Source organism: Colletotrichum costaricense (genome assembly GCF_030867565.1).
Source record: "Colletotrichum costaricense strain IMI 309622 chromosome Unknown Scaffold_19.1, whole genome shotgun sequence".
Taxonomy (NCBI): Eukaryota; Fungi; Ascomycota; class Sordariomycetes; order Glomerellales; family Glomerellaceae; genus Colletotrichum; species Colletotrichum costaricense.
In genome coordinates, this window is record NW_026848248.1 from 854,564 (window position 1) to 879,435 (window position 24,872).

At 53.0% G+C, this 24,872-nt stretch overlaps 6 protein-coding genes across 6 annotated transcripts; 3 read left to right on the forward strand and 3 right to left on the reverse strand.

Moving 5' to 3' along the window:
* Window positions 1-1,167: 1,167 nt before the first annotated feature.
* CCOS01_14125 (Ras family protein) lies at window positions 1,168-2,172 on the reverse strand (the record flags this gene model as incomplete). Its single annotated transcript, XM_060462269.1, has 5 exons — window positions 1,168-1,301; window positions 1,392-1,472; window positions 1,539-1,928; window positions 2,018-2,030; window positions 2,152-2,172. The coding sequence occupies 5 exons, from the start codon at window positions 2,170-2,172 to the stop codon at window positions 1,168-1,170; spliced, it is 639 nt and encodes a 212-aa protein (XP_060307365.1).
* Window positions 2,173-4,380: 2,208 nt separating this feature from the next.
* Window positions 4,381-8,732, forward strand: CCOS01_14126 (chromo domain-containing protein; the record flags this gene model as incomplete). The annotated part of the gene is made up of 2 exons (XM_060462270.1): window positions 4,381-4,585; window positions 4,645-8,732. The coding sequence occupies 2 exons, from the start codon at window positions 4,381-4,383 to the stop codon at window positions 8,730-8,732; spliced, it is 4,293 nt and encodes a 1,430-aa protein (XP_060307366.1).
* A 542-nt stretch (window positions 8,733-9,274) lies between these two features.
* CCOS01_14127 (uncharacterized protein) lies at window positions 9,275-10,538 on the reverse strand (the record flags this gene model as incomplete). The annotated part of the gene is made up of 2 exons (XM_060462271.1): window positions 9,275-10,183; window positions 10,251-10,538. 2 exons carry the CDS (start codon window positions 10,536-10,538, stop codon window positions 9,275-9,277), a joined length of 1,197 nt encoding a protein of 398 aa, XP_060307367.1.
* A 1,862-nt stretch (window positions 10,539-12,400) lies between these two features.
* Window positions 12,401-13,775, forward strand: CCOS01_14128 (uncharacterized protein; the record flags this gene model as incomplete). Its single annotated transcript, XM_060462272.1, has 3 exons — window positions 12,401-13,295; window positions 13,362-13,483; window positions 13,536-13,775. The coding sequence occupies 3 exons, from the start codon at window positions 12,401-12,403 to the stop codon at window positions 13,773-13,775; spliced, it is 1,257 nt and encodes a 418-aa protein (XP_060307368.1).
* A 2,404-nt stretch (window positions 13,776-16,179) lies between these two features.
* On the forward strand, window positions 16,180-18,663 carry CCOS01_14129 (uncharacterized protein; the record flags this gene model as incomplete). Its single annotated transcript, XM_060462273.1, has 2 exons — window positions 16,180-16,381; window positions 16,892-18,663. The coding sequence occupies 2 exons, from the start codon at window positions 16,180-16,182 to the stop codon at window positions 18,661-18,663; spliced, it is 1,974 nt and encodes a 657-aa protein (XP_060307369.1).
* Window positions 18,664-22,674: 4,011 nt separating this feature from the next.
* Window positions 22,675-24,642, reverse strand: CCOS01_14130 (ATP synthase F1; the record flags this gene model as incomplete). The annotated part of the gene is made up of 7 exons (XM_060462274.1): window positions 22,675-23,366; window positions 23,420-23,974; window positions 24,031-24,073; window positions 24,151-24,236; window positions 24,314-24,335; window positions 24,410-24,551; window positions 24,632-24,642. The coding sequence occupies 7 exons, from the start codon at window positions 24,640-24,642 to the stop codon at window positions 22,675-22,677; spliced, it is 1,551 nt and encodes a 516-aa protein (XP_060307370.1).
* Window positions 24,643-24,872: the final 230 nt, after the last annotated feature.

A 24,872-nucleotide genomic window follows, 5' to 3' on the forward strand; every position in this document is an offset into this window, starting at 1 on the left:
AACAGAAGCCGATGGTTTGCGACCAGCCCAAATTTTTTTCTTTCCGCTACAGACGGGACGCCTGATAAGAGAGCTTATCGGCCAGGCGGTGACCCGGTGTAGCGGGGCACACACCCACTTAAGAGGTTCCCTGTGGTGCCAGTGCACCTCGAACCTTTTTAATGAGTAAGGGAGGTACGTACCTAACTCCGGCGCATTCGTTCCCTCCGCTGCCCTGTCGCCCAGACCGTGTCAGAGTGTGCCACAGAAGGGGGGGGACAGTAACTCATGCGCGGGCTAACCCAGCTGAAGAGCGAGGGGGACTCGAGGGGCAGGGCCAGGCGTGAGGGGATGGGCACCGCAGCACCTATGAGTACCTAGCGCGGGCTGGGGGGAAAGAAACTTTGTGGATCGCAGCAAGCTTGCATGCCCACCTCAATTTCACCTCGCTGGAGCGCTTCGAGACATCCTGACCAGTGTGATGCCAGGACATGGCTTGAGAAAGACCCCGAAATTTGGGAATGCGGTACTTCAATGTAAACACATGGCTGGTTTGACCACTAAGGTATTGAGCTGGGCCAGGGGCAGAAGCCACTCTGAGCTCAGAGGAACACCTGTCATGACGGCAAAAGACCAGAGGTAGTAATTACCTACTGTATTGGTGCATCTGAAAGGGTACGTCAGGACTCACGAACACTTCCTGATCAGGTTGAAGGCGGCCAAAGATGCGACCCGTTTATTCGAGGTACCATCGCACATTACGGACATCCTCACTAAGGGGTATCTTGTCTGCGGTGTGCATGTTATATGGCGAGGACAGGTCGTTGGATGGAGCAGCCACAAAATGCTTCGCACATCACCAAATTCCACCTAGAAGACGCTCCCTCAAGGCATTAAGATGGATTCATTCAACTACGTAAGCATGTCAGAGCGATCGTCAGAAACGTCAAATCCCAGACAAGCCGCACTGAGCCGTATAAAGGAGAACAAAAGAAAGGCCGAGACTATACTCCGTCCCTTCGGAAATCATAAAAAAGACTCATTGGATTCCTAGTCATTCCTCGATGCAGCAGCCCCTCCTTGACCAAGTGGCGTACAGATTCCGGGGCATGTGTGTGACATGCCATGATATCGACCGTAGCAGCCCTCCCAAAAGGCCGTGAAACAGTTTCGCAGAAGAAGATTCGCTTAACAGCACTTGCCGCTCTTCTCTGCACTGTTGTCCGCAGGTGTGCTGAGCGAAATGCCGGCGCCGGCTCCGATCGAGGCTTGGGGTCCGTCGCCCGAGTCGAGGGCCTTGCTGGATACGATGCGGTAGATCTCTGCGAGCGAGACGGATCACGTTAGCACTTGACTGTCACCAGATACCCCTGATTATGTATGCGAGTTGCAAAACACGGGAGTAGACGCACCGGTCAAGATGTTCTGGAATGCAAGCTCGACGTTGCTGGCATCGAGGGCAGACGTCTCAATGAATGAGAGGTGGTTCTCGCCTAGAGCACCGGTTAGCGAACTCAGGGTCTACGGCACTTCCCCCTGACGCCTTCACCGCAACGTACTGGCGAAAGCCTTTGCCTCCTCTGTAGGCACTGCTCGCAGGTGGCGCAAATCGCTCTTGTTTCCGACAAGCATGATGACGATGTTGGCATCGGCATGGTCTCGCAGTTCCTTCAACCACCGGGTGACGTTCTCGTATGTCTGGTGTTTGCTGATGTCGTAGACGAGGAGGGCACCGACAGCTCCTCTGTAGTAGGCCGAAGTGATGGCACGGTAGCGTTCCTGGCCGGCGGTATCCCAAATCTGTGCCTTGATCGTCTTGGAGTCGACTTGAATGGATCTAGTGGCGAACTCGACACCAATTGTCGACTTGGAGTCCAGGTTGAACTCATTGCGGGTGAATCGACTGAGAAGGTTGGACTTTCCGACGCCCGAGTCTCCGATCAACACCACTAGAAGATGAAAATGTCAGCTGGCCCTCACAGAAGCCCTGTGGCCACTATGCGATAACGTCGCCAGGTCGGATCGGTCGTTGGCGCACCTTTGAAGAGGAACTGTCGGAGGCTTCGAGTTAGCGCAAGGAGGGGGAGGCTTGGGAGAGCAGTTGGAGAGGGAGAGGGAGAGGGGCGGCAGTAGGGTCAAGGGGTCTGGAAGATGGGAGATGGAAGGACTCACGTCATATTCGTCGTTGGCCATGATGTCGGATTGTGTTGCAAATGCGATGGACAGGTGTCTAGGAAGTTGTAGGTTCGTTGGTGTTGCGAAGCGAGGATACTGCGGCTCGATGGAGGTGGTGCGCGGCCCCGAGAGATAAAGCAGTTGAGTTGAGGCGAGGCAAGGTGTAAGGGTCTGGAACTGAACCAGACTGAGAGAGGTGGTGGACAGTGCAGGTCAAGGCAGCATAGGGTGGTGGGTGAGGCAGCAAAGATTGAGGTGAGGTGGTGGTGTCGGCACCCGGGCAGTTCTAGGCCACAGAAACTCGCTTTGCCTGGAGGGAGGTAGGCACTTTAGGTAAGGTACCCAGAGAGCAAACAGCCACTGGGAAAGGGGAAGTCGGGCGTACCTAAGTGAGGTAAGGGTACTACTGGGGGTTGTATTCCGTCGCAAGCCAGCTGCAAAGGGGGCTTGTCGGGTCCTGGGTGCTGGAAGATTGGGAGTATCCAGGTACAGGAAGTACCTCGACAGCCAAGGTACTTTGGCTCGTGGTGCAAGTTAATGATATACCTCAGAGCTCTGCTAGCGTTTGATACGCATGAGAGACTACCGTGCTTTTTGCACTATTGAGTAGACGAGCAAGAGGTAAACATATTAAAAAGAGGAGTGATAGATATGTTTATTTCTGTGAAAGAAAAGGGGGGTGTTTGTTTTTCAAGGTACAGTTGGAATCAGAAAGCCATTCGTGGTGTTTTTAGAAACCAGCAATTCGGCATCTCCCTGCCGCCAGATCATTCAACTGGTGGGGTTGTCAAGTAACTGGAACATCCATAGTATGCAAAAAGGTCAAAGACGTACTTTGGGAAGAATGCAGATAGATAGACGACACGCTGGCCAGGAAAGTACCAAAGATTGATCAATGCCTTTGCTTCCATGATTTCAATAGCTACCCATTCCCTGCCCGGGCACATCAAAGTCGAAGGGGGAGATATGCTCCACGTTCCCGGATGTGCTGAACCCGCTGAGCCACACCACCGCCGGGCATGCACCAACCACGTTCGTCACATCGGCGTCTCCCTTCTTTGCCTCGAAGATTGACAGGACATGGAGAGGTCTGCAGTTGACTGCAGTGTGCGAGGATCCAGAACGGGATCCCGCCGTCGGTAGCCGGAAGTGTCGCGTTTCACCTCAAGCATCACGTGTGCCCAGGCTGCGGTGTTCAGAGAGGACAACCTCAGCATGGCTCAGGTCGCTTCTTCTGACCCAGCTCGCCATGTGCCCTGAGTGTCACACACAGCTTGATCTCTACTGAAGTACCAAAGAAGCTGACGTAGTCCATTTACACGCACTGCCCCCAAGCAACAGCACTCAATCTTCAACGCCACATGCATGACACAAACTTCCAGATTGAGCCTTCCATAAGGTAAGCTGAGCTTTGTTTACCGCTGAGGTCCGTAATCACAGGCAGATTCTACAATTTGTCGAGATTCAGTGAGGTGTACCTAGGTTTTGAACAATTTCCTTGCCAGTTGAGGTCATCATTTTTAGATCGTCAACACAGGCAAAGGAAGCTCCTGTCTGCGTGTGCACACTTACCGTATCCAACCAACTCCCTAGTTGATCAGAGTATCCGTAGAAAGTTTTCTTTACAAGTGCCGACTCTCTGAAAAGGATCTGATCAGGTCCCTTGAGTAACTGCCTTACGTAGATGTGCCATCTCGTACGTTCAGTAACGTTCAAGAGGTCGTCGGTGGAAAGTTGCTTCTTATCCGAGTGCTTGCAGGACACTGCTCTCTGCACGCCAAGATGTTACCCGCTGCCTTCCGCTATCGTTGGAAAGGCAGGTCCAATTAGAATAAGGTACCCGTACCTTCCTTACCTTCTTCCATGGTAGCAGGCCTGTGAACACTGAAGGCACCGTGGGCCGTGGAACCTTCCCTGAAATGCTGCACGGACACTGTTCCATGGCGCCCTGACATGCATGTAAACGCTCTCCCACCGCTCCGGTGCATCCTCGATATTGAATCGTTACTTTTCGCGCCCAATTTCACGCCAGCAATCCCATAAATACCTGGTTTTACTCTGTACAAAATTCCACATCTCCCGCCCCTCTCAATTTTCAATGTATTGATTGCCCTTTGGTACCTGACGAGTAGGGACGCATTCTGTCCCGCCGGTTAGTCCTCATTACCTTGCCCGAATAACCTCATCGCTTACCTTTGATCAGTGCGCATAACTACATTAAAGTTCATGAACAAGAGCTCCATCCTCTTTGCCTCATCAACCAATTTCGGTCCTCGCCTGATCAGCTCTGCGCTTCGAGTATTAGAGGTTCTTCTTCAAGCTCACACACAACGTGCGGTTGCATTCACTGAGGCCTGCTACCTCGCGTATCAAGAGTCACATCGTCATCTGAGTGTATCGACCTTTGGTGCGTCGAAAACCTGTGGCAACAGTTCACACATACGACCACAGCGTATTCCTTCACGCGTGCATTCTGGATATGCTTTCCAGAGTATAAGCGTGCCATGGATGCTTCCGGGCTTTTCGTCGCCGATGATAAGCAACCTGACGATGACAACATCTCCATCAGCTCCACCCTCGCGTCCGAACACGATTCTGATGAGGAATGGCTGGTAGAGGGTATCCGCGCTCAGTGTCGCGAAGGTGGGAGAGACAAATTTCTGGTAGAGTGGACTGGTTACCCCATCGAAGAGGCCACATGGGAGCCCGAAGAAAACGTGACGGATGAGCTACTTGGGGAATGGAAAGACACTCAAGCAAAGCAAGCTTGTGGGGAGGAGAAGCCGTTCGACATTGTCGCCTGGCAAGAAAGCGTGGTCAAGCGTCAAGAGGACAAATACCAGCGGCATCACCAGCGCAACGTTGAACGGAAAAAACGAGGTATCCAGCCTAGACTATGGGAGGGCGAAACCAAAGCGGATTATTATCTCAGCGACGAAGACGTTGGGGAGGATGATTACAACGCCGTATTCCCCCCTCCAAAGGCTGTGGAGCGAAACGAAGATGCGTTTTATTCTGATACTCAACCCTCCAAGATCGCCCCTAAGCAGGAGGTCGCAAAGGAACCAATCCTTCAGAAACGGGCTTCAGCGACAGAGAAATCAAAATCACCAACAAGAAAGGCACAATCCAGCTCTAGCCCTCAGCCACGCTCACAGCCACCTTCGGCGCTGGCAGCGGCGACTGAATATCAAGGAACAGCAAAGAAGAAGCCTCTGCCGGGCAGGGTGGTCAACAATGCGACAACCAGCCGGTTGCCGAATAGCGCGACAGCAACTGCGCGGACCACTCACAGGGCCAAAAAGACTGCTGTGAGCTCTAGGACAATGGTTAGATCACAGAACACCGGAACGGGCATCAATGTCTTCGCGGCCGGCAAGCAATCAAAGCAGCGCCGTCAACTCGTACAGAACGTGGCCGATCCTAACAAGGATGCTCGTCTTTTCTCAAATCACCGACTCAAGAGAAAAGCTGAGTTACAAGGTCGTGAGAAAGCGGACATGGCTCCCGCGGCAGTCCCAACGAAGCTATTCAGCATCAGCCGCGGGCCGCCTCCTGGAACCACTACCGGTACAAACATCAATCCGAGCACCAATACCACCGCTAGCATCCCTCGGTCTGTACTGAAGCGTTCAGTCGATGATCTCTCGACGAGGTCAGCCAGTGAGTCCAGTATGACAGCGTCGGAGAGGGCGGGGGTGTCGCACCCTCAAAATCTCGGTCAGCCCCAGACTATTCAGCCAACGACCAAGAAAAGGAAGTCCGTTCAGTTTGCAGACGTTCCGCTTGCCGATGAGCCAGAAGAGATGGACGTGGACTACCCGACTGCTCGGCCAAAAAGACTCAAGTCGCCCCCGATGCCTTCAGATCCGTCACAGTCTACTCAACCGCCTGCTAAGCCTCATTCTATCCTTCGCAAGTTATCAATAACAGACTACAAGTCGAGAAGCACAGGCCAAAACCACGACAAAACTGTCGTTTTAGGTCCTCCGGGAAGCAAGGACATTGAAATGACATTTGATAATGTTAGAGCCGACTCTGACGCTTGGCATTCTCAATTTGTTGACGAGAGACTGCTGCATTTCGCCAGAAATTTCACAGCCAGAACTTTTGCCTCTCAAAGGGCAATTGTTATTGAAAGGGTACTCGCAAATGGAAGCGTCAGGCCCAAGTCAAACAACGATCAAGTTGCTGTGGAGAGAGCAGCAGAACGGCTCCGATCAGGGGCGTTTGGGGTTGCATGCTTCTATGAAGACTTTCTCATTGTCATTTACCCAGCTGGGTGTGAAGATTGGAAGCAAACAATGCCTGAAGTCGAAGCCAACAGCCCGGCAAACGTCTATCTGAAATATGTCATCTTCAAGCCCCAGCCGGCTGTTAAGAAGCCTTTACCAATCAGACAGATCAACGCTTCAAAGATAGCTTCGCGAATTGCCATCTTCCGCGATCTCTTACGCCTCGACTACCATATGATTCTGCCCCCCGGCATTCGAAATGTACGCCACAATTTCTACCTGGCGTTTCCTCCATCTAGGGTGCTGTTACTCGAGGCTATGAGCGAGTGGCTTCGCTCAGAGAATCCCGAATGTAGGATATTCTCTACTAAAACGGGTGGCGACTGGGCCGCCTTTACCAACCCGAAGATTGTTACGCAAGGAGTAATCATTGTTCACGAGGCAGCCGCCGATTCGCTCCGACAGTTCCCTGGTTTGCTCAAGCTGCTTTTGCATAAGAGCAGTGCAACTTACGTCTTTTGGTGCATTGGGGAGTCACTCCAGCTGTCTCCCGCGTACCCATCTATTCGGTCTATGCACAACGAGATGCCAAAGCTGGGCACATTCGAGTTGACGAGATTTTTCCCCCACGGTAACGCAATTTTAGTTACGCCAAGTTTTCTGGTCTCTGAACCACGCCGTGCCTTCCAACTCTTTCAGTGGTACAATAGGACCTATCAAAAGCCTAGTAATAACCAAAAGATCGTAGCGGCGGCGAGCTTACGGGAGTATTTGCGGGATCTTGCGCATGAGCGATCCGCCCGCCGAGACGACTTGATGGCAGATGGTGACCTAACACGCCAGTGGTCAACGTCGAAGCGCGAGGATATAGCACGAATTGCAGGATTAAGCAAAGAAGATTGCACAGCTCGATTCGAGACATGGGCGATAGTGGAAGGCCTCCAATCGGTCATAGACACAAGCATTGTGCCGGATGAGCAGGTCGAGGCCATTGTCTTTGCTGATGGATCTATTGATGCCAACGACGAGCAAAGCTTGGTGAATTGGTTCGGCTGTTGGTCCCAAACTCGTTTCGACCAGTTCCGCAAGTTCCACGTTCTAGGAACAGATGGCACTTCCGACAATAGCCATCTGATCAAGGACGGCGACATTCCCATATATCCGCCTGGGGTTGGGCGCGATCGAGGAGCCGAACCAAATCCCGATGTTCCTGGCCCGCGTCAGAACATGTCAGGTTCCGACAATAATCTTGGACCACAAAGTGGAGGTAGCAAGCTTCTTGGAGGCTTGTCTGGCCACCACTTCCTGAGCAAGTTGAAGGCAATCGCTACTCGCAACGAACGTCCTAAATTGTGTCCATTTGGGAAGCTCTTTGGCTTTGCTGTCTCCTATTACGAAGACATTGCTAATACAGCTGACTCTTATGGAGACTTCCATCGCGACTTTTCAACATTCGACAAGTGGATGGAGTGGCCCTGGCCGTTCTTCTCATCCTACCAGGAGCGTTTCAAGCAACCTTCAGCACCCTATCATCTGCCGCCGACATTCAATACCTACTTCGCGGTTTTTTACACTCCTGAAGATGATCATCCAAGCAAACCACCACCGCGCCATCCCTGGCTTGCGATTTGGCGGGTTCGTGAGCCTTATGCGGCTTGGAAAGGAACCGAGCTTTTTATTTGGGACACCGCGGCCAAGGATCGATGTTCCACAGCGAACGAGGTCTACGAGTCTCAACTCTTGCAGGCACAGCAGCACCTTATACAGATGGTACGGGAGCGATCTGAAGACAAACATCGGGGCCTTCCTCTGCTAGAGGTCTGGTATGGTGGGTTCGAAACAGAGCCTTCGGAGTATACCTTGCCAGTCGACGTCACGTTCCATAACTTGGACGTGATGATGTCGGACTGCAAGCAATATCTTCCAGCGGTTGATACTTTATTACTGCGCAGGGGTTTCCGCAAGATTTGTCCCGGCGACGCGCCCATTGGGCACGGGCTTCATGCCACAGACTCTTCAATGGATATTGATATGATTGGCGGTCATCGAAATCAGGGCGGCGAGAGCAAGATCATCTTTTACCCGCCCAGAGCCATGAATCCGACAGGACAGAGCAGATGTGAGAATTTGTTCTACACCTGGGTGATGAATATCGACAGACAGAATCCTCGTCCCGCGTGGCCTTACACGTTCAGACCGACCACCGAGTGGTACCAGCAGCAGGTTGCCGAGAACCGGCATTTCGAGCACCTCAACGTTGCTACTTGGCAGCGGGTATTTGAAGTCCTCAGGTTGCCAACTGAGAAGAGCAAGGCCGAGTCGCAAGAGAGCGGCAAAAAGTGAAAAGAAAATCGGAAGAAAAGGAGTAGTCTCGTGCGGGCGGTTTCAGCCGTACGATGGCGAATCAGAGGGGTCGCATTTCGGGGTATCATGACCAGATACCAGAGGCAAAGCAACTCCGGACCTGAGGGACTGTATGTGATTATTGCATTCTAGCAGGCATGATACGGGATGGATACGTTAGATATCAAGAAAGCGTATGGCATGGATGAGATAGGGGACTGAAAAAATCACAACCCCTTTCTGAAGATGACAACTTGACTTGGTCACTATATGTATGCTGCGAGCGAAGTAGGCATGTGAAGCTGTTTTCGCTTCCTTCAGGTATAAGCGTGCTGACAGCATACACCGCCCGCCATATTGACCAATTTCCAGCGCCAAACGTGTCCAGCAATAGTAGATAAAGTCGCTCAGTTCCATTATTAGCCTTTCACTGATATGATACAGATTTCCGTATCCTCATAAATAACCAACCCCGCCCCGGTCCAGTGTCCCAAACGCATCTTTGACAAAAAGGTACATTTATCCACCAAGGCAAGGATAAATCACCTCGCGGAAGCAGGGAAGTTCCTCGTGCTGAGCAACACCCCCTTGACCCTCCGAATATTATCTCTCGCCTTCTTGATCTCGTCCTCGGGCTCGTTCTTGCGCGGGCCGCCGTACAGCGAGTAGCTGCTCCCGGCGTAGTCGGACGGGCTCGGGTACGCCAGCTGCACGAGGTCGTCCTTGAGCACGTCCATCTTGGACTTGAGGTCCGCCACGTCGTCGGCGTCGGCGACGACCGTGGTCTTGAGCCAGGCGGCCTGGTTCTTGAACCACGTCAGCTTGTCGGCCTGTCTGTCCGTCGCGGACTTGTCCTTGTCGCTGTTGCTGCCCTTGTTCTCCCCCCATGTTGCCAGGGAGGGCGTGGAAGGGATCGAGGTCTGCGTGCCGATGTCGCGGTGGAACATTTCGGTCGGGTCGTCGGCGCTGCTCGCGTCGTCGTCTGCTGCGTCCTTGTTTGCGCCATCTGCTGCTCCTGCCGCGGCAGACTTCTTGGGAGCGGGGATTTCGGAGACGGTGCCCTCGAGCTTCTCGATTATCTTTGCGAGGTTCTGGGAGGTTGTCTCGTGGAGGTCGTAGCGGGCTTCGGTGAGGTTCTCGACCATGGGCTGGACGAGGTACTTGCTCGTGCCGTAGAGGAGGGTGGAGATGCCGGCGAAGGCGTAGAGGGTGTTGAGGATGCCGTTTGCGGTGACGAGCGGCGGGGGGCGGGCCGGTTTTGTGAGGAATTCGGGGTAGGTTACCACGGGAGGTTGGTCTGTTTGGCGGGGGAAGGAGATTTCGTTTTGCGGTGGTGATGGTGAGGGTGAGGGTGAGGGTGAAGGTGTCTGTGATGGTGTTGTGTGTGCTAGTGCTGGTGATGCTGTTGTTACTTGACTTGAGCTTGGCGGTAACTGTTCTGTTTGAGTGGTCTGCAATTCGTGTTGTCAGTCATGAGAAATCCGCGAAACGAGGCAAAAGCGAAGCTGGGAAGCATACGTCTTGCGCCGGCTCAGATGCCGAGCTACCCAACAACTGCTCTATATCCTCTGGCGAGATGCCTTTGGTCTTAAGGAACGACTCCTTTGCTTCCCTCGGCGCATCCTTGATCTCATCATCCTGCAGGAACTTGCGGGCGACTTCGAGGCTGTCTTCGCGGGAGGAGACATCGTCCTGCTTCGCATCTTGTGAGATGGTGGTCTCCGGCTCGAGTTCGGGTTCTTTCTTTTGGCCGCGCTGCCATGACGGGATGCCGGGCGTGCTACCGCTGTCGTCGGAGTCGCTCATGGTTAGTGAAAAGAGATTGCGCCCTGTTGCAGGAGAAAGTTTGGAACGTTGTGTCTGTGAGAGCTGTCGAGATTGGCGCAATGTCGAATCGCGAATGAGCCGGGCGCTGGTCCGGAGGGCGGGTTGTTGATGGGGTCGGCGGTTCGGCACCTATGACCACATGCCTCGGCTGGGGAAGCGGGAAACGGAAGAGGCTGGACGTTCTTTACGGGGGTCACTGTTCCAGCACGTAACGGCCATTCGCTGACCTAGAGGCCCTTCAGTTCTACACGGTGCTGGGCTCAATGCACGGTGCCCATGGCGACCACCCCCAAAACGGGGCTTCCGTTTTCGACATCCGGCGCGCTTCAGCGGACTTCAGTGCTCTAGTGAAAGGCTGAACTCAAGGTGAGTAGGAACCGGACCAGCACAAGCAATGCTCATTGAGAATCCGTCTCAACTATAGCAATCGTTATCCATCTCTCGCCCGCCTCGAAAACCACCCTCGAGGTGTACTCTGTACCGAGTTTACTCCTGTTTCAAGCCAATAAAGCCTCTCAATCGGGATCATCCGATTCGCTCTGCCGCGTGGTCACCGACGATCTCCAACCGTCTCTTCAACTGGGCCATCCTTCACCGACATACCTCGCCGCGCAACCAGGGATTAAGGTAAGCTCGCACCGGGCCAATTGCTCATGTCGCTGTGTACCAGATGAGCAGGAGACAATTGGGGAGTGGACTCGCTAAGTAAAGGGGGACAGGAACGAAAGCTCACGCGCCAGGGGTTGAGAAACCAAGCGTCACACGAGAGAAACGCAGGAGAGCAAAGAAAAGAGAAGAAGCGACAGCTGCAGCACGCGCGCAGGAGGCGACAAGATCCAATCGATCCCAAAAGTCTCAGTTCCCATTTTCCAGGGGGTTCGCTTTTTTTTTCTGCCTTCTGCGGCTTGGCTTGGCCACAGCCACCAAAACCGTCCCAGCAAGGTTGTTCTGTGCCTGGTATCCAGTTGTGAGGGCGATAGGCCACCAAAAAGGCGATTATCCATCCCACTTGCCGTCCGCCTGTTTGCGCGCGCCCATCTTGCTTGCTGCGGCTAAGCGTCGTCTATCCTCCGTAAGGTATCAATCAATCGGTAAGCTCAAAATCCCATCGCAGATGCGACCTCTTCCGTTTAGCTTTTTCCTTGTCACTCCGTCACATCTCCACGCTGCACCTCCATCAAACTTCACCTCGTACTTGTCTCTCCTCCTTCAAATCACTATATCAACATCGCCGGATTGCTGTGCCAAGTCAAGTGAGGCAAGCGGCAACGACATCAATACGCAAACCAACATCTCGAGAAGAAAGAGAGACTCTATCGGCCGGGGTTGTGCACACTCCTCGAATCCGATTTGGTTCCACGACATAGTTCTTGTTGGGAAAGTGGCCGTGTCGAGACTCGAGAGTCCCCGGGTGGTTTAAGAAGAAACCGAAAAAGGCGCCCCGCGCGTGCGTGTGCGATTCATTAAGAAAAGGAGGCGTTGAAACCTACCTGGGCTAAAGTTGCATCTCGGCCAACTACATTGACTGCCTTACCTCATCTCCCGTATCAAGGGATCAGATTCCCTAGCAGCAGTGCCACCTCGCCTTTCCCCTTCCCCTTCCTTGTCTGGACCGGCCCCCCGAGCTTACCTTAATTCAACCTCCCGCGTCCAATCTTGGATAAAAACTCCCCCACCATCATCCCGAAACCACCCTAAACATTTTCACCCCGAGATATCCCATCTTCATTCCGTACATAAACCGCTCATACGTGGCGTAAACCCCCTTCGCGCGTCATTGTTCTTCTGCCAAGACAACCCACGAGACAGATCAGCCTTCGCATATACGCATATTTCCAGACATGGCTTCGCGACCGCGCCGCTCGGCGGCCAAGAAGGCGCAAGAACAAATTACTGACTGGGCCGATAGCGAGCGAACAAGCAGCATGTCTACCCGTGCTCGCCGCTCAGATGGCCGGACCTCGGGCGTGTCCCGCGGCCCGCCCTCGTCACCAGGAAGTGAGCACCTGAACCTCACTGTCAAGGTACCCGCGAACAAGCTTCGCGAGGCCACCAGCAGGGGGCGGAACTCGACGGGAAACAGCATTTCGGTCAACAGCGAGGTCGTTGCCGGCAGACGCAACCGTGGCCCAAAGAAGAGCTACGTTGTAGAATCCGACAGCGACGAGGAGGAGGAAGACGAAGACGAGGAAATGGAGGAGCCTGACGCAGATGGCGATGACGACGACATGGAAGTCGACGCCGAGGGCGAGGAGGAAGATGCCGATGGCGACATCGACATGGACACCCCTGCGGCCCCCACCATCAAGATCTCCTTGCCCAAGGCTGGAAAGGTTACTCCTCGACGACCAGCAGCGGCGAGGGTGATTGAGGACGATGACGATGACGAGGAGGAGCTCAGCGAGATTGAAGTCAGTGACCCTGAGAACACGATGAACATGAGCATCGATGTTGGAGGCGCCGGCGATGACGATGATGAGGACGACGATGACGAGGAAGACGAAGAAGAGGATGCCGAAGGCGAAGAGGAAGATGCCGAAGGCGAGGAAGAAGACGCCGAGGGCGAGGAGGAAGAGGAGATTGAAGTCGCAGACGAGACTGTGGGAGTGGATGCCGAAGGCGAGCTCGACAGCGATCTGGGCAGTCGTGAGGGCACACCCGATTTGACCAAGATGACGAGGAGACAGCGGGCTCGCTTCGAGGACGAGCCTCAGCAGTATATGAAACTCTCAGACGGTAAGAATGCGCTGTTTTGCGAGGCATCCTTACGAAAAGCAGAACACTGACATGGAATTACAACAGAGGTCCAAGCAAAGAAGGTCTTCACTGCTGAAGAATTATCTATGAGAAGGGCAGAAATGGCACGTCGACGACGCAACCTGTCTGACAAGCGCAACGAAGAAGTCAAGGCAAGTATTATCATTGTTTGCGGATGACTGGGCCATTTGCAGGCGCATGCTAACTGCCAAACAATAGATGGAAACCATCAACAAGCTTTTGAAGAAACAGGCGCCCAAGACCAAGGGCAAGGGAGCCAATGGCGAGGACACGCCCGGCGGCGGCTCATCGAAGCCGGATGTCGCCTTTGTCCGCTGGGTCAACTCCAAGAAGGGCAGCATCGTTGCTGTTCCTGAGGAGATTATCGGAGGACCGACTGGCAAGGTGTTTGGACCTCCAGGTCTGAAATCTGGCAAGATGGTTGAGGAAGTCGCATAGAAAGACATGGATGCGTTGAACCCCTTTCTTGAGGCTTGGCTGTTATTCTTCGAGGGATATCACAAGCTGTATTCGAGTTACGAGACACCTGGAATGCAGATGGGAGCTTACCTCCACTGTCAAAGGGTGTCGTTTGGGGGAGAGGGGGCGGCGCTAGGCGAAAATTGGCATCATTTCACAGTACACATAATCGGGAGTAGCCTAAAACAAAGTAACGGATCTAGACTTTTTACTTGCAAGGGCATACAGAGTACATGACCCGCACTCCATTGCTTCAGCCTTATTTCCAAAAGCATGCGACATGGGGAAGTTTGTGAAGACATCAGCTCACTGATTGCAAATCACGGAATACACAAGACCCCTAGGCTTCGGAGCTGGCCGTCCGGTCTGTCGTCAATCCAGCGCTCGACACATGAGCGGTTCGGCTGTGGGGTGATGCGACAAGCGACGATCCTTACCACGCTACGGAGCATCCCCGTGGAGCAGTCGCTGGCTTATATAATCAGATTGGTGGGAGATCCTTGCACAGAGCGAGAAGGCGTCAGTCATGTGGTGTCTCTCCCCCGCCTCAGACCTTGCCTGAAAGGATTCGAGCAATTGGCAGCTACTTCTCCGCAAAGGTACGGAGTAGCGATGGATACATCTGTAGCGAAGTTTCTGGACAAAGGTTTGGGCGAGCGTTGAGTGTTGCCCACGAGGGTGTTTTCAAGCGCCGAGTCAGCTAGGCAGATAGAAGCCAAGTAAGGTAGCGATCTTGGATAAAGCTTGGGTACCTTAGGTATCCGTAGCTTGATTTCCTCTCTACTTGGCCCGATAGACGGAGTGCGTCGCTTGCTTGTATAGTCTTCCCCCGAGCCTCATTGCCGACATGTGCGAGTGGCGCGATGTCCGAAAGAAAAAGCGGCGCGCACGTTGAAGCGGATCTGGGGGAAGAAAAAAATATGGGGTTTGTGATTTCAACCGTCGAATGCTGCAGTTGAAATGATTCTGATGGATTAGAAGTATTCAACGTCATGATTCACCGGCCGGGGGTGTTCACTCTCTCGGTTGGAGTTGAACTATGTTTCTTCCAGTCAGCAAGCTTACATCCCTCTGGGTGACTGGTATACCGCACAGCCTACAGTAGTACCTACCTCGGTAAATTGCTTTGGTACCGGTCCAATACTGGCTGACTGACGAGGTGGTGGTGGTGGTGGTTGACTGCAGCTCTCCGCGTCTGGGGTGTTCATGTTTCTTTCGTGGTCTAGGAAACCAACCACACCCCGGATCTGACCTGCAAGAAGCCGGGACGGGGGGGTTGATTGAGACCTACCTACAATATGACAGGCCACAACACCGGTCGAGCTTACTGGTCGGTGGACATGAGCGAGAATCAAGCAGCGAACCAGCTTGGCAAACTCAAGGAGATTGACAAGTCAGCAAGCCGCAGGCAAGCTCCATAAGATATCGAGCAATCAAGCAAACTCACGGGCACGCTGCAGCTCGCCAGAAGTTGCTGGGGGGGAGTAGAGGACCCTCCCGTCCTTTTGGCTTGTCATGCCAAGCCAATGACAGTGTCCTAGCTTGGAGACGGCTTCCAGTTGGAGGACCCTCTTTCTCGGATTCTACTGTGTTGGTAGAGGTGCTAGGTAGTGAAAAGAACGCGATACCGACGGGGCAAAAAGCCAGGGCAGGTTTGCCAGGCTAGAACAGCTGACCGACGAGGTTTTCCAAGTGGCATCCTCTTTCTGTGAGGTGAGAGGTGAGCTCGGATCCGATGCCGATGGCGATGTCACTCTAGGAGGGCAAACTTTTGCAGAGCCATGTCGCGTGGGCAATCACACCAAAGGTCCTGTCCATCGTCTCCCCACTTTCCAGGTCCTTAGCATCGAAAGCGCAAGGTTAACCAATCTTCAGAGTGAGTTCGTAAGGTATGTTGTACCGTCATTGCCAGGCAGGCAGGCCGGCAAGCACCTTGCCAAACTGGCCAGCTCAAGGTGACTTTTCGCGATATTGGATAATACCGTGGAAGGTATCCGTACGCCTATCTTAAATAGAGGTGGCACTCGCTGACAGGCACAAACTCAGACGCGAGGGCAAGTGCAACTAAAGTGGTGACATTGGACTTTGGTTCCCTGATGCTGCTTGGTGGATGTACTCCGTACTGTATGATGGATCCCTGCCCACCTTTTCTTAACCTTTGGGAAGGAGGGGAAAATTGGCCCTGGCGGATGTGCTTTCCCAACTACCTTAGCGTAAGACGCAAGAAATAGAGTCAGAATTGCCTTTCGCTTCTTTTCTGACTTTTTTTTGCTTGCCCGAACGAACTTCATGCCTTGTTGGACCCTGGAACGCCCCCTCGTCTCGTACACGTGTAGTAGGAGTGCGAATACTTGGGCTGGTTGATCCCCTTCTTTCACATATCATGGCGTTACCTTCTTCGCACGCCGAGGCGCCATCCACTGCTACATCCATGCCCAGCCAACAAGATCACCACCATTTTACGTCTGCATCTGCGTCTGCGTCTGCGTCTGCGTCTGCGTCTGATTCTACTACTGCTACTGCAGCTGCTACTGCTTCTGCTCTCCGTGGCGAAGGGGTCACCGCTCCTCCTTCGTCGGATCAAGGTGAGTGAATGAGACACAGGACGCTAAACCGAGGTGGTCCTGGCACCTTCTACCTCCTCTCCTTGACCTTCTCTTTCACCCGCGCGCTACTGGGTACGCGCACTACACAGTAAAGGCATCAAGTCCGATTGCTTGGTGTAGCCTGGCCCTTTCTTCACTTGCCCATCCTCCACCTTTTTTTTATATCTATTCCCATGTGCCTCCCCCCGAATTGCCCCAATACAGACAGAAATGGAATAGGTGGTAGACAGAGCAAGGGTCTGGACCATCTTGGCTTGCCCGCCGACACTTGACCCCAATACCTACCTATTCATACATGATGCCAAAGAGTGGCACACGCTACTCCAACACGACCCTCCTCCTCCTCCTTCTTCCTTTACCCCGTTTTCATTTTGTTCACGGCACCCTGGATGCGGTGCATGTTGCATGACTTATGAGTGTCGTGTTGCACAAAACCAAAACAGCGTGCAGGCCATATACATGACAGGATTGATATAACTAACAGTCCAGCCCCCTTGGAAACCAACATCAGGCCACCCGTGGCCGCGACCACCACCCCAGTCCCAGTCCCAGTCCCGGTCCCAGATCCAGACGTCGGCGCGCCCCAGCTCCATCACCCTCACCCGCACCACCAGCCCACCCCGCACGCGACTGCGACGGAGACGGCTGCGGCTGCTGCTGCTACGCCGCCAGCATTAGCTGCTACTGCTACTATTACGCCCGCGGCAACCCTGCCCGGAGCTTCACTTGCCCTTCATATAAAGCACACGGCGCCCGGTTCCTCGTCCCTCGACTCGCCTCTCATGCCTCCTGCTTCTCCTTCCCCGTCAGCTGCGCCGTCGGCCAACCCCTCGTCAAAGCCAAACCCATATCCTTCCTCCTCCTCGAACTCCAAGATGCTCTTCTCAGACATGTACAAGTCTCCACGCTCACCGCTAGCCAAGTTCCGTCTGTCCATGTCACAGCAGCCTCTGGCCTTGGACTTGCCCGATTACGATCCTGATTTACTAAGCAAGGACAAAGAAAAGCAAAAGGCAGCTGTCAAGAAGTACTTGACCGCCAAGATTCGCAATGATTGGGAATTCGTCTGGCCACCAGTCGTACCCCCACCTCAGAACGGCGATTCTACACCCGATGTTAGTGCAACACCCGAACAAGACGCCGCCGAGCAACCGCAACAGGAAACTTCTGAGCCAAAGGTCGAAACTACGGCGAATTCGAACGATGAAGCCATCCACACAACAGACAGCGAAGAAGACGACGACGACGACGAAGAAGAGGAAGACAGCGACGCTGAGTCTGTCTACAGCACCGTCTCAGAAGACGCGGCGCGTTTCAAACCTCGCCTAGAATGGGTATCTGACCTGTCCGACGAAGATCCTCCCCTGTCTCTCTCTCCATTCCGTTTCGACAGCCCCGATGCAATCGGCGCGACAGTCAAGGCGTCTATAGCAGACAAGCGTGCGCGGAGACGGCGAGCCCTGCGCGAGGAGATGGAATGGAATGAAGGGTTGGCTTGCTTTGAGGCAAGGCGCAATGCCTGGACAGGCGCAAGAACGGTGCGCGTTCGCACAAAGCCCGTTTCTCCCACGCAGACGTTCTCACCTCTGTCCCCACGCCGCCTCTTCTTCCGCACATCATTCTCCCATCCTCAACCCGCTCCCGCCTCACCAGCGTCGCCTGCGCATTCCCTGCAACAGCGGGTGAGCAACGAAGCTTCAGCCGCTGTCTCAGACGGCTCTGAGCTCTCCAAGGACCCGTCCAAGGAACTCACCGCGATAAAGTCTAAGGAGTCTCAAAAGTCGACGGCATCTCCCACGTCAACGACATACCCCGTCGAGACACTCATTCCTGTTCCAGCGCCACTGCTCCCTCCGGGTAACCCAATGCGCGCATCTATAACTCCCTCCGTATACATTTCCCTGTACGAGAAGGTCATTGTCCACGCGCTGACACCATCATGTCCCGTCAACTTGTCAGACATGATTCGGGCATGTGTGGTTGGATGGAAGCGGGATGGCGAGTGGCCACCGAAGCCCTCAGCCGCGGAGCCCGGCATTGTGGCTGTACGACGGCGCAAGAAGTCAGTGACGGACGGGCAGGGCCCGAATCCCACTCGTAGGATGAGCTTCGGCTTTTTGGGCAGAGGCGAGAAGGCACCTGAGGGCCAGGACGACGGCACCGGAAAGGGTATTAGGAAGAGCCTTCAAAGAGTGCTGGGTCTTGGGCATCACCATACTGCCTCCACTGGCTCTGCCAATGGGGGTAACAACGGCGCATAAAGGGTTAAGGCATTGTCATTGTGCAGGCTTCTTTACGAAGGATGATGATTATGATGAAAGGAGATTCAATATGGATGACATTTTCCTTTGGGTAATAGGCATCTCGAAGGCACAAAAGGGGCTTGAATATGGAGGTTCCATGAGTTCATGACTGCATGGGACGGGAAAGTTGTTCTTGCGACATATACCCATACATTTCAGTAGTTGGACAGTCAGTGGCAGCATGCCGCATTAATGAACACGGTTCTCTTGGTGCATAATATGCCTTCAGCATCTCTACTGCCGCTGTTGATACATGATCATGAACCAAGGCTTAGTTGCTGAAAGATGCACCGTTCATGCCTTCAACTGCAAAGGGATGAATTGAATATCTATACCATGCAAAATCTAGTAGACAGAGCGTTGTGGGAGAAGTGGGGGATGACTATCCTCCTGGCGTCAGCATGCTGGCTATGATGGGGTTGGATGAATGTTATGTCGACAAGCCATATCAAGATATGCTCGTGCAAATGGAAACTACATTATTTAACGCTTGGTTGCAAATGGGAACCTACTGCGAGTACCTTGCTTTAAAAGGAGACAAGCAACGTAACAAAAATCATCCGCTTCTTAACGTCCAGCATGTGCAACTTCCGGAGCGAAATCTCCCTCTGTGGAAATCTTTACTTCTAATATTTGAGATGAATCTGGCTTGACATACTTCCTCCTTCTACTTTCCCATCTTGTTGAAGCCTTCGTATGTGAGTATATGAAAGCTTGATGGGTGTCCAGCACTCTTTAGCCTCAAAATCACCAGCCTGCTTGACAACGTGTGGCCTCGATAGATCCCGGAAAGGAATAAGATAAATGAGAGGCGGAAGTACTCCTAGCAAATGTAGGCTCACGAACCCCTCTGTGTTCGACCGGAGCCTCTGTATCAGGTTCGGACTCTGCCTTTGACTATCTAGTTTGTGGTGTTTCCTCTTCTTCTTTCAGGTTGAAAGGCTCCCCAAGAAAGAGATCAAGACAAACTCCAGCCCATGGGTATGTGATCACAAACTGCAAGTTGGCCACTTCAAGTAAGTCTAGCTGCCGCGGGCTATCCAATTAACCATCTTCATTAAAGGGACGCAAAGCTTGCTGGGAAATAAAACCACAGTTCCCAAGTGTCTCTTGTCATCTCTGGCTAACCGCCACAGGGTACACTTCGAGCTGAGCCAACATGAGTGAACGCAAAGTAGCAAACCATTCACTTCACCAACAACTGCATGTACAAAGACTCAACTGTGCTCGGTCTGTGGCACGTGAGTCTTTTCACGGACAAAGCTGGCATGTACATGGCGAAGTATTTTCCAAGTACGCCAATATCAACAGAAACAGAAACGAGAGAAAAGGCCCACCTTCGCACCATTGAGAATTACGTGAGCATAAGACTTTCGATAAAGTATAAAAACGCGAACGCTGACTGACCGAACGTGAGATCCCACACAAGGGACAATGGGCCCTCGGAGCAAGTCGTCAACTGCGAGATGTCCATGAACTGGACTCTAAGTGAGATAGGGCGGGACCTTCAGTCTGGGAATATGAGCCAGGATATCTTTCTCATGCAGGCACGGTGAACTACGGCAGCTTTCCTCCTTTCCATCAGTCTCACTCGAATAGGTACGACGGTATCTGCTCAACCACGCCAGTAAAGGGTCTCAATAGGTATAAAGAAACGCGTGACTGCTACGTGGCAGAACAGGACACGCCTGGAATCTGTCGCTGGTGTGCCTCAAGTGGGTAGAGCGATTAGGTTACAATGAGATGACAGGGTGACCTATCATACCTATATTTAGGAATTGCTTAATGATAATTCTTTTGCTCTCCAGGTATTGTTCCCGAAATTCTTCTCTATCTAGCTCGTCCGAGTGGGTGCGGCGTATCCGTTCTCGGATACGTTAGCACGAGAGTCGACTATAGGTAGGGCTTACTCAACTTTTAGGTATAAGGTATCCGTTCACGAATACGCTCAAAGGCGGAGCTGACGATCTATAAGAGATGGCTGTATAACGAAGTTAAGGCTTGCGTAAGGATTAGTTATAAGGCCATTATTATCACTCTTATCGTCATTGTCACCGGAGACGGACAGCCGCGTTCGCTTACAACGAGCCAGTCCCGCTCTGCCAGATTGGGGACGGTCGGGCGCAGAGGCACACTACTCCATGCGTCGAGCTTCCCCTGTTTTATACCTCACTGTAGTTGACTACCGTCCTCCAGCATCCGTAGTTGTATCTGTAACTCAATGAACTCAACCTGCTTAGCTTCTCTGCTCTCAAAGCCCTCCCGCCCGCAAGGCAGACATTGAAACTTGATCTCGTATGGTGCAATGCTCTATCGATAATGATAATATGACATTGCGGGCACTGCGGTATCTAGCAATCCTTGATCCTGCCATGGTCTTGGGACGCCCGGTGTACGCAGGAGGACGAGCTCAATTAGTCCAGCACCTTACATAGCTGACGTCTTTCTATAACCTTACTCACTTCGCTCCCAATGCCCATCTCCCTTTACAATAAGCCTGCTGCTGGTTTGCTCTTTCTTGGACACATCAGAGGAATCCGGCACCAACATTCAACTTCTCTGGAGTGCTGGTCTGTCTTAACTCCAAGAGCTTCTCTTCAAGTTAGACCTGGGAACCTACTTTGACAAAAATAGACAACAAGAATCACGAGTTCGGACTCCAGGTATCTAACAAGTATTTTGACGACGTTGGATATTAAAGGCTCACTGATTCTCCAAGACAGTCAATGAACATCACGAAAGGCCATACTGAGCGCTAGCAGAAGACAGCCTATTCACCATGGAGATGCAAGCCGAACCTCTATATTCTCCCGGCTATGAATATAAGACTGGAATTGTCAACTAAGTAGGGTGGACTACTAGAGCCATCGATGGCTTCGAAACCCTCCGCGTTTAGTAACACGCGCGTTGTGCATCTTCGTTCGCGAGGACGTATCATTATCAAAATCTAGATATTCAAGACGTTTTCACCTCCAAGTAGCATTGCTCATCATCTTACGCACATTCCGACCGGAATACACTCCATAGACTAGACGATGTTAAAGAGAACTATCTACAGATGAAAGAAAGTGTGAAATCCCTACTTTACCCCCCAAAGCAGCCGCAGGCGCGGTGGGCTCCCAGGAGCAGGTTGACAAGGAACTGGCCACCTCGGTTCGACGGAAAAGAATGGCTGAGAGAGCGCTGCTGAGCCGAGAGGGTGAAGCGACCCCGACTTTTTGTATCAGAAAACTGGAAGACCAAACAAGAGATCTCTGTTTGGGTAGCTCCTCATACCAATAGTAATATGCCTCCCTCTCTCATCGAGCCAATAGTCTCCAAGACGACGTAGGGTACAGCTCAGCTCAGCTCAAGCTGTCTATTTCATGCCACGGCTGCTCCAGCCGAAGAAGCGCGTTGCAGCTTGGTAATCCTATCGAGTGAGAAAAGTGAACTCTGTAGCGAGCAGGAAATGGACAACACATTGTGAGCAACACGCCGGCGCCTGGACAGCAAAAGACTTCATGTCGTTAGTGACTTTCCCCCGACATGCCGGCTCGAGGGTTCACTGCTCCAAGTCGAGGCGGTGGCATCCGTGTGATTACTTTAGAAGATGTTGGCCAAGTGACGGCATAGTGCCGTTGCGTCGATTAGAACCTTTGGGCAAGGGATATTGCCAATTATATGATGAGACGTCCACGTCTAGGATTGAGGGTGGAACTCTTGCTATTGGTTATAAACCAAATGGGAGAATCACGAGCATGTCACTAGTCGGGAAGCATGGCGAGTCACTTGCATTGGGGGGAAAACGGCTGAAGAAATAAGGAGATTCTCTCAACTACAAGAGGAATTAAGTAGATTTCTTGGTACACAGCTCACAAAAGAGACTTGGATTGAGCTAAGAAACCTCCCCGTTCCATCGTTCCTCTTCTATACACAGGCTCAACGCCCCAACTCTCGACGTCATTTGGTATTTTCGTCGCGAATCGTTTAGTTCTTCTCCAACTCCGCCAGAATCTTCTCACCCTTCTCCTTGGCCGAGGCGAAGTCACCGACCATGTAGAAGGCACCCTCGGGAAGGTTGTCACCCTCACCGGAGAGAATGGCCTTGAAGGAGGAAATGGTCTCCTTCAGGTCGACCAGCTTACCCTCGATACCAGTGAAAACCTGGGCGACGGTGAAGGGCTGGGACAGGAAACGCTGGATCTTACGGGCACGCTCGACGGTAAGCTTGTCAGCCTCAGAAAGTTCGTCCATACCAAGAATGGCAATGATATCCTGGAGAGACTTGTACTCCTGGAGAATCTGCTGGACGCGGGTGGCGGTGTCGTAGTGGTCCTGGCCGACAATACGGGGGTCCAGCATACGAGACTTGGAGTCAAGAGGGTCGACAGCGGGGTAGATACCCAACTCGGAGATACCACGGGACAAGACAGTGGTGGCGTCCAAGTGAGCGAAGGTGGTGGCGGGGGCGGGATCAGTCAAATCGTCAGCAGGGACGTAGACGGCCTGGACGGAAGTAATGGAACCCTTCTTGGTGGTGGTAATACGCTCCTGCATACCACCCATGTCGATGGCGAGGGTGGGCTGGTAACCGACGGCAGAGGGGATACGACCCAGAAGGGCAGACACCTCGGAACCGGCCTGGGTGAAACGGAAAATGTTGTCAATGAAGAGCAACACTGGGGATTTGTTAGCATTTCGATTCATTATCAAGAGCGAATTCTCAACTCACCATCCTGTCCCTCCTCGTCACGGAAGTACTCGGCAATGGTAAGACCAGTCAGGGCGACACGGGCACGGGCACCTGGGGGCTCGTTCATCTGACCGAACACCAAGGCGACCTTGGACTCGCCATCAAGCTGAATGACGGAAGTCTCCTGCATCTCGTGGTACAGATCGTTACCCTCACGGGTACGCTCACCGACACCAGTGAAGACGGAGTAACCACCGTGGGCCTTGGCGATGTTGTTGATCAACTCCTGAATGAAGACGGTCTTGCCGACACCGGCACCGCCGAAGAGACCAATCTTTCCACCACGAGCGTAGGGAGCGAGAAGATCGACGACCTTGATACCAGTGACGAGAACCTCGGCGGTGGTGGACTGGTCGATGAACTCAGGGGGCTCGGTGTGAATGGGAAGGCGCTTCTCGGTCTTGATGGGGCCACGCTCGTCAATGGGGTCACCAGTGACGTTAATGATACGGCCAAGAGTCGCGGGACCGACGGGAATGGTGATAGGGGCACCAGTGTCGGTGGCAGGGCGGCCACGGACAAGACCTTCGGTACCTAGGGGGATTGTGAGTACGAGCGCGAAAAACTTTTTCAGGGGAGGAAATACGAACCGTCCATGGCAATGCAGCGGACGACATTCTCACCCAAGTGTTGCTGTGCAGACGTGTCAGATGAAACTCGACTTTTACTAATTTGCAGTGGATATTTTTCCAGCCGCCAAAGGTACGTACCGCGACCTCAAGAACCAGCTTCTGGTCGTTGTTTGTCGTCTCGAGGGCGTTCAGAATGGGGGGGAGCTTGGCGGTGTCGAACTTGACTGTATCCACGCGTTAGTATTTGATGATTTCGTGATGGTCGAACCCCTTTGAAGGGTTTTCTTCGGATAGTACGAACCGTCGACGACGGCACCAATGACCTGTTGGTTTGTTGTTGTCAGTAACCGACATCGCCCTCGGGTCAACGGAAGGGATGAACGAGGCCATCACTCACCTGGTAGATCTTTCCATCACCGACACCGGCAGTGCTGGCGAATCTGCTGGAGGCAGGGAATCTGAAGGTAGAAGGTCTGATGGCGCGAGGAGCGGTCGCCGCAAAGGAAGGGCGAGCCGCCCGGGCGAAGGAGGAAATGCCGCTGCGAGGGACCGGTTAGCTCAATTGGGGCCAATTGAACGCGATATGGTTCAAAAAGTCGATCAGGTAGTTGGTACCAACCTCTTGAACATCTTCACAGATGATTAAGGGCGACTTCGGATGGGAGTGGAGAGGTGATGGTTGAAAGTTGGAGGAGGACTTAGGAGGAAGTGAGCAGTTTTGCTCGGGATGTACGCTTCGTCGGTTAGAGCTTTGCTCGGGGGCGTCACGTGACCGGAATCTGAGTAGGAAAAATTACCTCGCTGCGCTAGTCTCGATATGGATGAGCTCCTCTCTCCGGGATACACCGGGTCCACGCTCG